At 35.3% G+C, this 16,674-nt stretch overlaps 1 protein-coding gene across 1 annotated transcript; it reads left to right on the top strand.

The window, feature by feature from the left end:
- Nucleotides 1-4,653: 4,653 nt before the first annotated feature.
- LOC136037871 (serine/threonine-protein phosphatase 6 regulatory ankyrin repeat subunit B-like) lies at nucleotides 4,654-6,012 on the top strand. Its single transcript, XM_065720721.1, has one exon. The coding sequence runs from the start codon at nucleotides 4,654-4,656 to the stop codon at nucleotides 6,010-6,012; it is 1,359 nt and encodes a 452-aa protein (XP_065576793.1).
- The last annotated feature ends 10,662 nt before the right edge of the window (nucleotides 6,013-16,674 follow it).

Genomic DNA, 16,674 nt, shown 5'->3' with positions numbered 1-16,674 from the left:
CCATGTACTATATCCGAAGTTAGCCCTGTCCGAGTCTTGTGACTTTCACTCTGATTAAAGAGTTGACAAAGAGGTCTTAAGTTTCATGAGACTTGAAGATGGGAAATAGGTTCAAGAAAACCTTGTCCATCCATTGCTTTCTCATATAGGTCTCTGATTTTGCTAAGCTCAACCGTATTCATTGCAAGTTCTGTATTTAATTCAAAATCTGCATCTGAATCCTCGTCTACAAAGTCCATTATTAGAACCAAGTGAAGTGCTGCGTCTACAATGGCATGGGCTTGCAGTGCTCGAGTAATAGTCTTACCAAGTAGAAGATAAGAAACTGTATCGGAAGTTTACATCATTTCAAAGCTTTCTTACAGTCCAGATCCATCCGTCGAAGATCCAATGGCACTGACAAAGCTCATGAGAGTGTATAATTTCCCTATTCTAACAAATATTTTTGCAACGCTGTTTTTTAGGTCCTTCTGTGGCAATAATCTCCATGGATTTTCACCAGAATGGCTGGTCAAAGGTTACATTAAAGGTCAAGGGTTCAAGAAAAAATGGACCTACCTAAATTAGTTTTTCAATTGAAATGGAACGATCAACCAAACTAGGAATTCTTCCTTGAGACATGAAGCCTAGATGGCACTCTTAAAATTTTTTGTGGAATTTCTGTAACGCTACTTCCAGGCTCTTCTGCAGTAATAACCATCTTGGACTTCCACCACAATGGCTGGTCAAAGATTACAGCAAAGAGCAAGGGTGGCGGAAAAAAATTGACCGCTCTAAAACAGTTTTTTGAAACTTTTGAAAGGACAAATCAACCAAACTAGGAATGCCTCCTTGAGACATGAAGGCTAGATGGTACTCTTAATAATTTTTGATTAACTAACCTACTTTGCCTAACTGGTAGTCCGATTTAGATACAGCAAGTGCTGGAAAATGGTAAAGTTTACTGTCAACAAATGTTCACATAACAAACAAACTTCTACTTTATTAAATCAAAGAGGAGAAGTCCTGCTTCCCAAAACTCAGAGCTTGATGCTCTGATACTCTCCCATGAATTACAGTGTTACTTGTAAATTGCTTACTTTTACATAAGTAAGATAAGGACTAGAATCTTCAAAAACCAACTCAGTATTATTTTTGAGAGCCAAGCAATGAGTTTAGGCAATACAGTATTTCTTCTTGATTCTAATGTATAGAATTGATTTTCTGGCGCTGTTTCTACTAAATTGTTGTTAAAATCATAGTATTTCTGAGTGTTTGTGAGAGCCAGTCAATGACTTAAGGCAATACAATCTTTTATCTGGATTTTAAGGCATAGTCTTGATTTTTGGTGCTGTTTCTACTCTAACAAAAATGGTACAAATGCCTATTTGAGGTTAGGCTGAGTGTTAATGTTCAAGCATGTTCTAAAATAATCTAAAACTTAGGGACATGGACCTAGTGGTGATTATGATATGATTTGCTTCCCTAAAATGAAACATGGGAAGGTAATTGATGATGATTTTTACAACCTCTGTATGATCTATCTTAATAGTTTGTTTGTCTGTGGTTGCTCAACTAGTAGATTATAAAAGATACTAATCGAGCTATCTAAAGTCTGAAAGCATTGATACTGCAATAGAAGGGTATTAAAGATTCTGGTTTACCCTGCATATATATTCTCTGAAAATTGAAATTGATTCGCTTCTAAAATGGAAGAAGCCAAGAATTTACCAAAAAAATGGGCTCAGAGTCAAATACTGGACTTTTTTCAAAAAAAAGAAGGAATAGATTCCTCTGAAAGACAGGGAAGAACAAGTGATGAAACCAAGCGGCTGCCAAGTGACAAGAGAGTTGTCATTGATGTTTCTATCACTTCAGACAAAATGGTTGGTGAGCATAGTGCTATTGAAACCAGTCTAAGAAACCAAGAGACAGTTTTGTTTGAAAACGACGTTCTTTTTGGTGGTCCTACAAAACGTGACAGGAAGTAAAAATAAGTCCAGACGTACATATCAACTAAGCAGTGGTACCAAAGTTGAGCCTGAAAATAGTAGAGGTCTGAGCACAGAACAGAAAACCAAGAAAAAGAAAAAGATGGCTACCGACAATCTAGAACTGAGTGACGACTGCTCAGAATGTGTAATGTCTGGAAAGTTGTTAAGATGTTGCCATTGTAAGATCATGTACGGCTAGTAAAAAAAGCAAAATGAAGAATTTGCAAGCTGTAGATAAGGAACTGGCTAATACTGTGTGAGTGACAGTGTAAGCATTGATAGCGAGACAGAAACAGTACAAGCCAGTAAAACAGAAAGAAAACCAAGAAATAACCAAAACGAGGTTTTGTTAAAGCTTGGGAGAAGGAAAAGCTGGAGATGGAGCTGGAGACAAGAGTTCAAATGATACAGCTGCCAAAATCTCGTCTCACATGTAGGAGCCCTTGACTAAGGCATACTTTCATTTCCTTGCATTTACGCTTAAGAAGATCAATTGCTTGAATTTGGGTTCCCGAAGTAGTGACACTTGCATACACAAACTCTTATCCAGCTCAAGAGCAATCATGAAGTCTATCATGAAGTCGTTGGTCAAAACTGACATCTTAGAGAATGACGATGTATTTATCACATCCATGATCTCAGGCTGTTTCAAGGAAATCTCCGAGATTTCTTGTGGTCGAAATATCGAAATACACTTGCTGAAATATAAGGATGTGGTGCCCTCGAATGATCTCAAACAATTTAGGTTGAACTGCCTGAACTTCCATGTAGAAGTTGTCACACGAATGAGGAAATGGATTGGTCGTTCCTATCCCACGTTAATAGCTCTGACTTGTTTGGACCGAGTGCCTGCCTTTAGTAGAAGAGCTGACACTCTAGTGGGACTGACTAGTCAGTTCAGCAGGTTACTTGGGAAACATGAAGGTGAAGTAGAAAGGTGAAGGAATGTAATAGAGATTCAGTGGATCTTGGTGAGTGAGCCCAGGAATGAGATCATCAGAACCATGGGAACTGAAAAGTCTCCTTTGATCTTTTGGACGACGTTATTGAATACGAAAGATGCTCAAGGCAAGCCACAGTTCCAAGAGCTGTCAATTTTCATGCCAAATCTGTTTGCGCTCCCGCATTCTAGTGTAGCTGCAGAACGTCAATTTTCAGTTCTATCAAATATAAAGACGAAACACAGGAGCAGTCTAATTTTTGACACGATAGACTCTGTGATGCATGCAAAGCAGCTGTTCTATCGTACCTCAAGAACCGTGCATGACTAGGAAATTTCTTCCGATATACGGCATAGTTTTTTGACCTGGTACAAGGTGAAAGAAGAAGAAACCTATGGGCCCTAGTTATAATGAGGGTCGAATATACTTGAAGTTCTGGGGAGGAGGGTCTGTGTGTAAGAGGTTACCAAGTTGTTTATTACTTATATATCTGATATTAATCTGTAATTTTTATTACAAATATGCGATTATTTTGGCTTACATTTTCTTCTGCCTTTAGGTCCATTAATAGTAAGATTGTAACCATTAAGACAGGAAGTATTTTAGGAAGATAGTAGTATTGTTGGCTCAAGCTAAGTTTCAATGAGGGTACAAAGAACCCCAGACAAGTTGATAGACAGATAGTTGAACTGTCTTGTCTGGGAACTAAGTTCCAATTATCGAGTCAAACTGACATGCTATACAAGAGAAAAAAAAAAGGCACAAAGCATGTTAAAACGAAAAGACGTGTGTTTAGCCGTTATACTTCATTCTTACGAATTTCTTCTCTACTGAATCCAGGTCTCGGACAAGTCATTTGCTCGCAAACTAAAAAGCTCAAACGCACCTATTGTGGTCTTCTATTTTTCCATTTTCAATGGTGTCAACTAAAGCTTAGCCGATAAAGCCGATTACGTAACTTCATGACGTTACGTAACTTCATAAGTCTATTTTCAATTTACTGTCGGAACTGATTCTCCATAAAACTTTTACAATTGTAAACTTGCCTCGTTGGCCACCCAGACACAAATCCATATTGTATAACATTAATTTAATCGAATGTTCCTATTTCTTTCAAGACGTCATAGCAACGTCACAATCCCAAGATATCAGGATAAGGTTAAGCCTACTCCTTTTGTAACTTATTTAGAAAAGATTACATATTCAAAACACTAAATAAAGATTTGACAATTAAACATAACGAAAAGAGAAATCACCAATGCAACAGCACAAACATATTAAAAAAAAAAAAAAAAAAAAAAGGAAGACAGAAGGAGAAAAGAAAGACTGTTTTCCTACATTAGTCATTAATTTAAACCAGCACTTGAATGAGGCCTTAACCCTACTCATCCAAACAATCACATAGGTCACATAGCCATACACAATCAACCATAAAGAATAATTCATGGACAGACAGTCATGTCGTCAATAAATATAAGTCGTCATTTACCAAAACAATAAATCAATAAAGACAAATAATTCAGAGGCAACAACCAAACACAAGGGCTCATCATGCCACTTTTAGCAAAAAAATATGACACATTTTGTAAACATTATGGAATCTGACATAACAAAAAAAGAACGTTTTTGGAAAAAATATGACACACTCCTTAAGAAAAATTTTGCAGCCCTGCTAATTAAATGGGTCAAAGTTCTAACCACTACTACCCCAAAAATTGTTGAAAAGGAGTAAAGTAGCCATGCAAGATAACTATGATGTTAACGATGAAATGACCAAATTACTTCTAAAGCATGGAAGTAATGTTAACGTAAGAACAAATTATGATACAAGTCCACTTCATTTAGCCACTTCATTTAGACACGAAAAAGGTTTAACTCCCTTAGATATTGCAGTTATAAATAAACAGGAAACATTTGCTGATTTATTGACAAGCAATGAAGCTGATATAAATGCCCGAAATGAAGAGGAGAAGACTCCACTCATCATGCTCATCAGTAGTGGGGAATTTTATGATAATTACCTGAACATTGTAGAACTGTTGCTAAAACATGGTGCCAGAGTCAACTCTAGAGACATTCGTGGGAAAACAGCGCTTCATTATGCTTGTCGTGGTAATTGTCTTTCTGATATTCACGTGAACCTTGTAAAACTGTTGCTAAAATATGGTGCCAGAGTTAATTCTAAAGACAACGATAGGAAAACAGCACTTCATTATGCTTGTTATTTTAAACTGTATGGACGAACTGTAAGGACGAAAAACTCTGCTGCTATTGAACAAAAGGACATTATGAATCTGCTGCTAAAACATGGTGCCAGAGTTAACTCTAGAGACAAACATGGAATAACAGCACTTCATTATGCTTGTTATTTTAAACTTTCTCGTGGTCGTGATGATGAAAGTGACATTATAAAATTGCTGCTAAAATCTGGCGCCAGAGTTAACTCTCAAGATAATGACGGCAAAACAGCCCTTCACTTTGCTTGTTATAGTGGGTGTAATGAAGCTGTTGAAGAGCTTCTGGAACATGGGTCTGACATAAACATTACTTGTAAAGATGGTCGTACAGCTCTTGATAGTCTTGATCCATTGAAGGAAAAAACTGTAGAACTTATTGTTTACCATTTAGTTAAAATGAAAACGGCAAATTTATATATAAGCGAAAAAAATATACAATCGATGAGTATAAGAAGGTATGATAGAATAACTAAATCCATTGATCGAAGAGATCATTGTTTGAGAGAACTAGAAAAAATGAGGAATGAGAAAATTGCTAATGCCAATATTTCAATTTACGAGATTTTGGTAAAAGGAACAAATTCGTTAGCAGCATGTATGAGGAATGAAAATGTAGTGGAAGTTTCAAAAACAGCAAGATATGAAATGCAATTTCCATTATATGCTTGCATACTAAAAAATCAATTCAAGAAGGGTATGGAAAGGAATAAGTTACTTGAACCTGCCAATAGATGTTTCAATTCTCTCTTTAACGGCTGTCCAGAGTTACCATTTGAATGTGCTGAAAAAATATTGAACTACATAAGTAATGAAGACTTGAAAAATTTGATAAATACTTTTGAGCCCGATTGTATCAGTTAAGAAGGAACAGTATAATTAAGTACTTCTAATATAAAGTTATATTTTATGAAATTTAACAGTAATTTTGTGTGCAAGGGTAAGTTTCAGAAGATTTTGAGTGTCATGTTAAGGGAATAAAGGTATACACATTTAACTCAGACGTGGACAATATTAAATAAGGTGTAAAGCTTGGAATTAAAAATTGAAAATCACTTATTAAAAGAGGAAAAGAAAAGATGAGTTATAAGAGCTATGTGTAGGCTACTGTGATCAATATAGACGAGAGAATTTTCTTATAAAAATGTTATTGTGTTTTTTCATGTATTATACGGTATAGTAAATTAAAAAAAAAAAAATTTGCCTGAAAAAATAATTTGATAGATGGATCATAATATAGGACTCAAATGTCCAGAAAGGTGAGTAGAATATAAGCAGTAATAGAAAAAAAGTACCTAATTATTGTTTTTGTGAAACGAAAGGAATCTATCGTTTGTCACTTAAATCTGTCAGATTCCTTAAAAGACAATATAGACACTAGCATTTATTATTATAAAACTACATGGTAAGCAGCGCAATAGCGGTGCCAATATAAAGAACGACATTGGCACAATGTATTGTTATTATTTTTGAACTCAAACAACCAAAACTAGCATGAATAGGACTGACAACCCCTGTGTTTTCTCCAGGCCAGACCATAATTTGCACTTTACTGACAAAAATACAAATGAATGTGGGTTGTCAGTCTAATAAACATATGTTGATATTTACTTCTTAAAGCATTATTAATTTTTTTATTTATTTAAGATAAAAATGTGAAAATATTTATTTTTGTCTGTGAAGTCCAAACTGTGTTCTGGCCGTGAGAAACCATTGGGTTTGTCAGCACTACTTATGTCAATTTTTGATCGTATTGAGTTTAAATCGGTTATTTATTGTAAGTTCCGTTTGTTTTGGATCTCATTTATTTATTGAGATCCAAATTTTATTGTGCTTGGGATTCATACTACGAAGCTTGAATGGTTCAAGTCGTATTTATATGGAAGAAGTATGAAAGTAGTTGTTGGTGATTTAAGTAGTAAGTTATTTCCTCTGGTTTGCGGTGTGCCACATAATTTAATCTAATTGCAATATAATGGATATTGAAATTGGATTATTATTGGACTTTCTTTTTGCTGGTCTCAAAGTCTGATTTGACTTTTTAGATTCCTTTGAAAAACTTCTATTCAAAAAATTATTTTGATTTAATCAGGATAATACGATAGTTATTTTGATGCATATTATTTTATACAAGCTCTTTTTTTTAGATTTTCAATATATATTTGTACAAGTCACACCTTACTTACAGCGCATTATTACAAATTGTTTGAAATCCCTGCAATGATTCTATGTCTTATTTTAACATCAAGATTTGTTTTAGCTAAACCTAAGGGGGAGATTTTGGTTCTGTACATATTATTTTAAAGGAATAAGCTTCGTTATTAAGATGCTCCAAACATTTTATCTAGAGAAATTATCTTTAAATTAGAAAATTATTTAGCAAAATGAAATGAGCTTTGATTTTCATTGCTCTCTTTCTTGCATAAATTGTCTATCCAAGTACTCCTTTATAAGCATAACATTTACGCAAAAATTCAAAATATTAATGGAACAACATACCCCGTCATTAAGAGCGTATAAAATATATGTGTAATGATAGTTTATGTGGCAGTTTTAGTTTGTTAAGAATGGTAGCTTTCCAAGCATATAGGGTAGATTTAATTCGTTATATACAGGAATTTAGCTTCCTCTCAAGTTTCTTATGAAAGAGCGGTATTTTTTCGTATTTAACTTTATCTCGTTTTCATTGATATTTGGTCAAAAGGCTTAAAATGTGAAGCTATGTTCCTCCAAAAGTCTTAGAGTTAATCGGTGAATCATATGAAAATGAAACCGGAAACCAGAATGATACAGGAAAAAACCAATTTGAGAGAAACTGTGAATCAGAGAAGAATACATTGGGGAAAATATCAGCATGTCCCTTTTCTTCCCACCTTTTTGTGAGCTCAAAATTGACTCATCTGACAAGTAAGAAAATTAATTAAATTGGGCCCTAGAAAAGACACTTGTAGATTATTCAATACTACCCCCCCAAAAAAATAATCCTGACCACGCTGTTATAAGTTGATTCCCAAAGGCCGACGCACTCGTTCTAAAATATAAATTATGCTTCCAACTCATTGGGATAAGCACCCTTTATTTCCTTATAGACTACAAACACGTTTTGTACACCGAAAAGATCATTAGAATGAAAATTTCTTTTGAACAGTTTCCTTCCCCAATTTTCTACTAAGTTGTTTCAACAGGAACAACCCTGGATAAAAGGAAACAAAACAATACAACATCAACAAACAAATAAAAACGCATTCTTGAGGCCATGACGGGGACCCTGAAGGACGGGGAAGGGGGGGTGTGGCAAAATACCATTTAGAATTTCATTAAAACAGAACATTAAAGAATGTCTCAATTTAAATCGTGGTAAAAAAAACTGTTGGTAGCATTTATACCTCACTCCCCCCTAATAATTTTATTCATTAGGCTTCTTGATCGTGACCATCTTTTTCGTTAATTAAATACAAAACTAGTCTTTTCAATTTTAAGTAAAGATCAACATTGAAACTACAACGAACATATCCTCAATAAGAGGGATATGTCAGTCTTCTCCTTTCCTGCTTTCCAATCATAAGCTTTAATTAGCTTTTAAACGAGAGTAATACCAATCTTGAATTGGCGGCTGATTGAGAAGTCATTGTTTCAGGAAACAAACTGCCTCCAGTCCTGCTTTGGAGTTTTCAATTCCCTAAATTTAATAACATGATTTTTTTTCCCCGATGAAGCTGTTCATGCGGGTCTTTTTAGCTTTTTTTTCTCGTTTTATCATTTTCTACGGGGTGATTTAACCAAACCAGTTGTACATATAATGTTGATTGGTGCAGATGATTCAAGCTGACAAAGAAAAAGTATCTTACTTTGTATGTAGTTTGCAACAATTAGTGACCCATGGTAGTAATTGTTGGAACTTTAAAAAACAATCGCTTCATAATAGTATGGTGTTTACATCAAAGTGAATCAATTTACATAAGACCCATGAAGCTAAACTGTACTCAGGAAAAGTCATTAACATAAGTAGACTTGCGTAATTCCAGAAAAATGGGATCCCTCCCCGGAAGCGATTCAATATTGGTGAAAGTTTATCTAATTCTGAATACCTCAATGGCTCTTAACTGTACTTTCAAGCACCTGACTTCAAAAATCCAAAATTTTCGCTTGTTTCACTTTTTGTTTGTTTCGTTTTCCCTCTTAATCACCCCCTCCCCCTCCAAAAAAAAAGAATATCGATTTCGGGAGGTCTGGAAGGTATTTTAAGCCTCCTGTCGAGGCTTATCATTTCTATTTATCATTGGAGAGGGCAACATCCAAGACTGTTCAAATGAGGAACAAGACAAAAGAATAAACGTCATATGCCCCATTTTCAGAATACGCACACTTTAACACTGAATGTTTGGAAAATATTGACTATTAATTATTCAATGATGTCGCAGCACCCATTCCCTTCGTTCTTAACTCGTCTCTTGGTCCACAGAATAGATTATGTTTACGCCGATGCTTCTGGTGTACACCAACGAGACTAGTTTATCACCCATCAGGAGCCACTGATACAGACGTATTATACGTATCATTTCATTCTTCTGCAAAATTTGATGTGGTTTCAATAAACAACAAGCTTGGTTTTGCCCTCAGCATGTTTTTATATTTTGCTATGGTTGAATAAAATTTTGGTTAGTCGAGTTATAGCCATTGGACAAAAAAGATACACTTAACCCACAGTAAGTGAATTTGTTTATGGTGGGAGAAGTTTAAACTATAGAGATTTTACTAATTATAGGCACGTTCAAGGATTTTAGTTTGGAGGAGGGAGCGGTACATATTCGTAATGGAAAGTGTTACAGAGCCTGCGTGGTTCCTTAGTCCATCTTGTTATGTTCGTATCTGAGTGAAAATAGGCTAATTTTTAGCATTTCTCTATCCGGGAGGGACTTAATAAAAACGTGCACAAAATGGAAAGGCATTAAAGACTTATCAAAATAATTTTGTCTTTAGATTTTATACAACCTAATAGCAAAAGCCAGAACAGTCCTATTTCACTGCTATTTTGAGTAGGCCCTCTTGCATTTTGATATTTCAGAACACACTCAATAAGTGACGTTAGGCTCTTACGATGCAGGTACATTTTAACTAAATATTTGGTACTAGTTCATTATTTGAAACACCCAAGAATTTTGCCGAGAAAATCCGGTTTCATTGACACAAAGACAAAACTCAATTTATTTTGCTACGCATAGTGATAGAGGGTAGTGTCTAAACATGGATTTTCAAATGAAGATTTTGGATTTGCCAAAGACTGAAAAAGAGGCAATTATTTTTTTCCAGGATAAGGGGTTGTTGCTCACAACAAAACTGCGTCAATGGACACAACATGACTTTATACTCTTACGAGTAGGAGCATTTCTGGAAGTGTGACAAAAGGCCATGTTTGAAAAAAGTCGATTTGCGTGTAAGTTCGTGGTTTACTGACTGTAAAATACCATTTATATGGTAATTTTAGAATTTTCCTAATAAAGTATTATATTTTCATCATATTATGTTTTATTTCAATAGCTTTATCAAAAGTTTGGTCTATATATTGGCACATATGGGGGGGGATTGCATTATGTCAAATACCTAAATTAAGCTAACCTAACCGCCTCTAAATATGAAATATTTAATTAAAATGTACCTGCATCGTAGTTTGTTTTACGAAAGAACCTAACGTCACTTATTGAGGGTGTTCTGAATAATACCCAAGTACCTATTTTAGTACTAGTGTATCAAATAACTGGGAAAATATCTAACTTGAGCTATAGATTTGCATTGTTGGATTGGAGTAAAATAAAATGAACTGCTTTTTGGAATGAAATTTATGAAGTTTAGAAATTGTTTCCTTGAACCTTGAAGTGTTTTGTTTTGAGTAGGCCTATCTGTACAATAGTACATCCTTATTGGCTATCCATTGTGTATTTAAAGACCAAAAACTCGTAGGGATGATTTTATACAGACTAGAGCTGGAACCAAGTTGCAATTTCGGTGAATTTTCCGATTAACTCACTAATGAGATAGCTACAAAAATACAAACAATTTAGAACCTAAATTTCATCCTGAATCCAAACATGGCATTATTTTGTGTCAGATATCACCCTTCTTATATGCAATTATATACCTGAGTTGTTTATAGACACTGAATTCTCCCTAAGTCACTCTTACCTCAAATTGATTTAACAGTTATCTTAATAATGAAAAATTCGTTGCATATAGACAATTCAGGGCACATAACTACATATTAGGGAGGTGATATAAGGGTATCTGAGGTAGCAAAAGATTTCTAAAGCGAGGATAAATCCATCGATTTTATTATACATTTGACTGAAGTGGTTTTCAGCAGTGGCTTTCTTTTAAGTCACGGTTGTTTTAAAATAACAGAAATTTTTGTTTATTTTTTTAATGGCTTTGCATTGAAATTTATTATTTCCTAGAAAAATCAATTTTTTTTTTCGCGCATTTATTATTGGTAAGACTTTTAAGGGGCTTTTTGTTCTTTTCAGAGGTTGTTTGTTTAGATTCTTGATTCCTAATGTGGGGCACACGCCCCACCGGTGGGGCATGACAATGTTTTGGTGGGTCATAGACGAGATGTCCACTCTTTGGCTGACTTCATAACCTTTATTAAATATTTTTTATTTTATTTGAAAGGCGTCGCACTCGAATACATTTAAGGACCACAAAAAAATATGATAATGTTGCAATGCCATTATACATTGCATAAAAGGGATGTGCATTTAACTGAACCCATGTAACGTAGCTTCCATGCCACACGACCCAATTTAACTCAACCTTCGCGGCACTGAACCCCATTATACTGAACCCACATGCAACTCAACCCTATTTAACTGAACCCTCGCGCAACTAGATCCCTGTGCAACTCAGCCCCCGTTTAACTCCAAACCCCATTTGACTGACCCGCCGTGCAACTGAGCCCCCTTAAAACTGGGCCCCTAGCAACTCAGCCCAAGTCCAAATCAACCCCATTCAACTAAACCCTTATTTAACTGGACCCCCGTTTAACACAAACCCATTTTGACTTAACCCTTATGTAAGTGAATAATATTTAAATTAAGCTTGTTTGAATCAACCCAAATCCTAAAAATAAGTTTGAGTTAGTACTGATTAGAAGCTTAAAATATGCTTCTCGCTTCCTTCTGAGTTTCTAACTTATGTTACCCATTTGGCCAAGCTAAAGCTAAACTAATTTGGACGAAAGTACGGTCAGAGTCGCGATTGCTACTAATTTCTGTAACTGGCAGCCAATGAAAATGCTTCTCCTTCAGGATGTTGCTTGCGTGTATCTTTTTATGCCTGGAAAAGTTAACAAAAAAGTTATTCAGTTTCCATCTAAATGACCAGATTTTGATTTCTTTCCCCATATTTGGTCAAATATTATGCCTTTTTTATGTTTGAATGGGGAGGAAAGAGGGCCCTTGAGTCTAGGCCTTAGCTTTCAGATTAGAACGAGCTTTTGCTCTGGTCGGACTTAAAATTTAATGCGATGTGGTCTCTAGGAATGCACAAAAGTCAGAAAGAATTTGAAGAAAATTTGAGAGGTATTGGGAAGAAAAACCAAAGGGGTACAGGCTCAAACATTCTGACAAAAGAAAATTATAGAAGAATATTTATAACTTTAGCGATTATTATACTTGTAAGCAGCTTTGAATAGAGAATCAATCATCTTTTTATTTGGAAATTTTGGGTGAAGTATGTTATGTAACGTCAAATCAGTGACCAGTTAATGCACATATTTACGGGAGGGGGAATAAAATACGAATTCCTACAACTTGAGAAGGTTATCCATTCCAGTGCCCCTAAGAGTTTCAGGTGATCAGCTAGTGCAGGGGGGGGGGAGGGAAGAAAAAGAAAAAGAAGACAGGCTGGGGTATCAAGTACTTTTTCGTAGTTTCAATTCAATTCAATTATTCAATTTATTCAAAAAGAAAAGAAAACACATAACAACAATAATAATAAATATCCTAGAAGCGAACTTGTTAAAGACCAAAACAACAACAAAATGAAAATGAAGAAGAGAGAGAAAAAAAAGAAAAGAGAAAACAAGGGTAATTAAAGCAAATCGAATAAACAATTAGAGAAATATAATATCAAGATTTTAGTACATTGTTATATAGCGTCCGGAAACTTGTGGATAGTTCGACACTGGAGGGTATTAAATTCCTTTGAATTATAGATTTATAAATTGGGGATCGCTGGGCGGAACTAGAGATACACCTGGGGACAATGAAAGAACGGTTGGATGAACGGAGACAGTGGCCTTAAGAATTATTAAATAAAAAAAACAAGTTTTTTGAAATGAAAGTAAGGAGCGACATTAAAACTTAAGACGAACAGAAATTACTCCGTATATGAAAGGGGCTTTTCCTCCTCGACACCCCGCTCCTTACGCTAAAGTTTTTTATTGTTTTAAAAAGTAGAGTTGCGGGAAAGAATCAAATTTTAGCGCAAGGAGCGGGGTGTCGAGGAGGAAAAGCCCCTTTCTTATACGGAGTAATTTCTGTTCGTTTTAAGTTTTTATGTCGCTCCTTACTTTCATTTCAAAAAACTTGTTTTTTTTATTTAATTTGTGAAAGTTTTTGAATTAATGCATGTCTGATTTTGGCTCTCCGTACATAAATTATTAAAATGAAATTTGCATATTAATTCTTTTTTTGGCTATATGGCTTTCTCTTAGTTTTGATCAGATGATTTTGAGAAATAAGGGGTGGGGAAGGAGGCCTAGTTGCCCTCCAATTTTTCATTACTTAAAAAGGCAACTAGATCTTTTTAATTTTTAACGAATGTTCTTATTAGTAAACAAAATACGCAACTTAAGAATTAACTTACGTAACAAACTTTTAGATTCTTATATTTTTGAATATATATATGAGAGGGTTGGTCCCCTCGTTAATACCTTGCTCTTCACACTAAATCTTGTTTTGTCCCAATTCTTTAAGAATGACCCCTGAATCAGAAAGGCCGTAGAATAAATAGTTGAAATTACTTAATTTTTTTTATCTCCTCCTAAATACCTCGGTCTTTATGCTAAAGTATTTTTAGAACCCCTCATATGCGTAATAATCTCTGTTTGTTTTAAGTTTTAATGCTTCTCCTTACTTTCAATTGAAAAAACTTTTTTATGTTTATATTTTCATTGTTTTTTTTATAGTAATGCTAGAAAGTCCTGCGCCCTTTTCATTGAATTTTTTTTCCCCATGAAATATTCCTCCAAGGAAAGATCCTCCCATATAGCCCCCTCCCCTGAAACCCACACCCAAACCAAAAAAATCCCCTTGATAACGTCGGTACACTTCCCAGTAGCTATTACTGTGTGTAAACATTGGTCAAAGTTTGTAACTTGCAGCCCCTCCCCCAGGGACTATGGGGGGTAAGTCATCCCCAAAGACATAGTTATTATGATTTTCGACTATGCAGAACAAAACGGCTATCTCGAAATTCTGATCCGTTGACTTTGGGAAAAAAACGAGCGTGGGAGGGGGCCTAGGTGCCCTCCAATTTTTTTGGTCACTTAAAAAGGGAACTAGAACTTTTTATTTCCGTTAGAATGAGCTCTCTTGCAATACTCTAGGACCACTTGGTCGATACGATGACCCCTGGGAAAAACAAAAACAAAAAAAAACAACAAATAAACACGCACCCGTGATTTGTCTTCTGGCAAAAAAAACGAAATTCCACATTTTTGTAGATTGGACCTTGAAATTTTTTCTATAGGGTTTTCTGATACTCTGAATGCGATGGTGCGATTTTCGTTAAGATCCTGTGACTTTTAGGGGGTGTTACCCCCTATTTTCCAAAATAAGGCAAATTTTCTCAGGCTCGTAACTTTTGATTACAAAGACTAAATTTGATGAAACGTATATATTTAAAATCAGCATAAAAATCCGATTCTTTTGATATTTCTTTTAGCATCGAAATTCCGTTTTTTAGAGTTTCGTTTACTATTGAGCCGGGTCGCTCCTTACTACAATTCGTTACCACGAACTGTTTGATTCCCATATTCGGTTAAGTTTCACTCTAATTGTTATGGAAATATTCCAAACCGCTTGGAAGTGCTTCAAGGTGGTGTTCTTTCATCGTATCTTTTCAGTATTTGCATCGCAGTGTGTTATACAAAATTATGCCCTTTCTTTTTTGTAATTTGGTAAATGTCTTTGTATTGCATATGCGGATGATATACTTCTAGATCTAGCCGTTCTAGATCTAGCCTCTCGAATTCCGTATCATCTATTTCAAAACATTTCAAAACTGTTGGTCTGTCATTGAATATTGATAAGTGTGAGTAACTAGTCTTTAATGCAAAGTCTATGCCCATTTGAAATCCGCGTTCTAACTTCTCCATCCATTGTGTCTCTGATTTGCGGCGGTCAAGCATTCATATTTATTGGAATCTACTAGCTTTTAGGATCAATATTGTACGGCATATTAAAGAAAACTAAAAGCGGGTTATGGTAAAATAGTAGCTAATCGTGGTTATTATTATCGAAAAGCCCTTGCATTGCTATACACTAGTTTTTGCGACCATTCAATACTTTTCCTATGTGGTATTTCACCTATCCTGAAAAAAAAACAAGATCTGGCTGAATTGTGTATATTATATTTCCGCTATTGTAAGTTTCTGTTTCATCTACCCCGGTCTTATAGGAAAAAGAAAATAATTCGGTATTTCGGGGCTTCTGACATTATTACTCCTTTGCGGAAGTTAGGCTCAAAACTGGAAAAGGATTATATTTTTTCTCTGGGCCCCTTCCACCTCTTAGTTCGTTTATTTTCCCATTAGTTTTCACCTGTTTTCGCTTTATAGTTGTGTTATCTCTTAGCAGTTCTTTCGTTAGTTGAGTTATGGTTGTGGTATATATGTTTTATCGCTCGTATAGTTGCGTTATTTTCAAATTATACTCCATAATAGAGAGGCTCCGAACACCCAGCATTGTATATTAAGCTCTGAATTTGACGTTTTTTCTAACGTGACAAGATTTGTCCTGCGCCCTTTTCATTGAATTTTTCTTCCTCCATGACATATTTCTCAAAGGAAAGATCCTCCCACATAGCCCCCTCCCCTCAACCCTACCCCCAAAACCAAAAAAATCCTCCTGAAAACGTCTGTACACTTCCCAATAACCATTATTATATGTAAACACTGGTCGAAGTTTGTAACTTGCAATTTTTCTTCCCCCATGAAATATTCCTCCAAGGAAAGATCCTCCCATATAGCCTCCTCCCATGAACCCCACACCCAAACCAAAAAAATCCCCTTGATAACGTCGGTACACTTCCCAGTAGCTATTACTGTGTGTAAACATTGGTCAAAGTTTGTAACTTGCAGCCCCTCCCCCAGGGACTATGGGGGGTAAGTCATCCCCAAAGACATAGTTATTATTGTTTTCGACTATGCTGAACAAAATGACTATCTCAAAATTTTGATCCGTTGACTTTGGGGAAAAAATGAGCGTGGGAGGGGGCCTAGATGCCCTCCAGTTTTTTTGGTCACTT

Source organism: Artemia franciscana, chromosome 17 (genome assembly GCF_032884065.1).
Source record: "Artemia franciscana chromosome 17, ASM3288406v1, whole genome shotgun sequence".
In the NCBI taxonomy this organism is placed as follows: Eukaryota; Metazoa; Arthropoda; class Branchiopoda; order Anostraca; family Artemiidae; genus Artemia; species Artemia franciscana.
Note: the sequence above shows the minus strand (reverse complement) of the source record. Positions and strands in the feature narration are given on the sequence as shown.

What these genes read in the sequence shown, in the direction of transcription:
- LOC136037871 (XM_065720721.1), top strand. Translation starts at nt 4,654, where the DNA reads ATGCAAGATAACTATGATGTTAACGATGAAATGACCAAATTACTTCTA.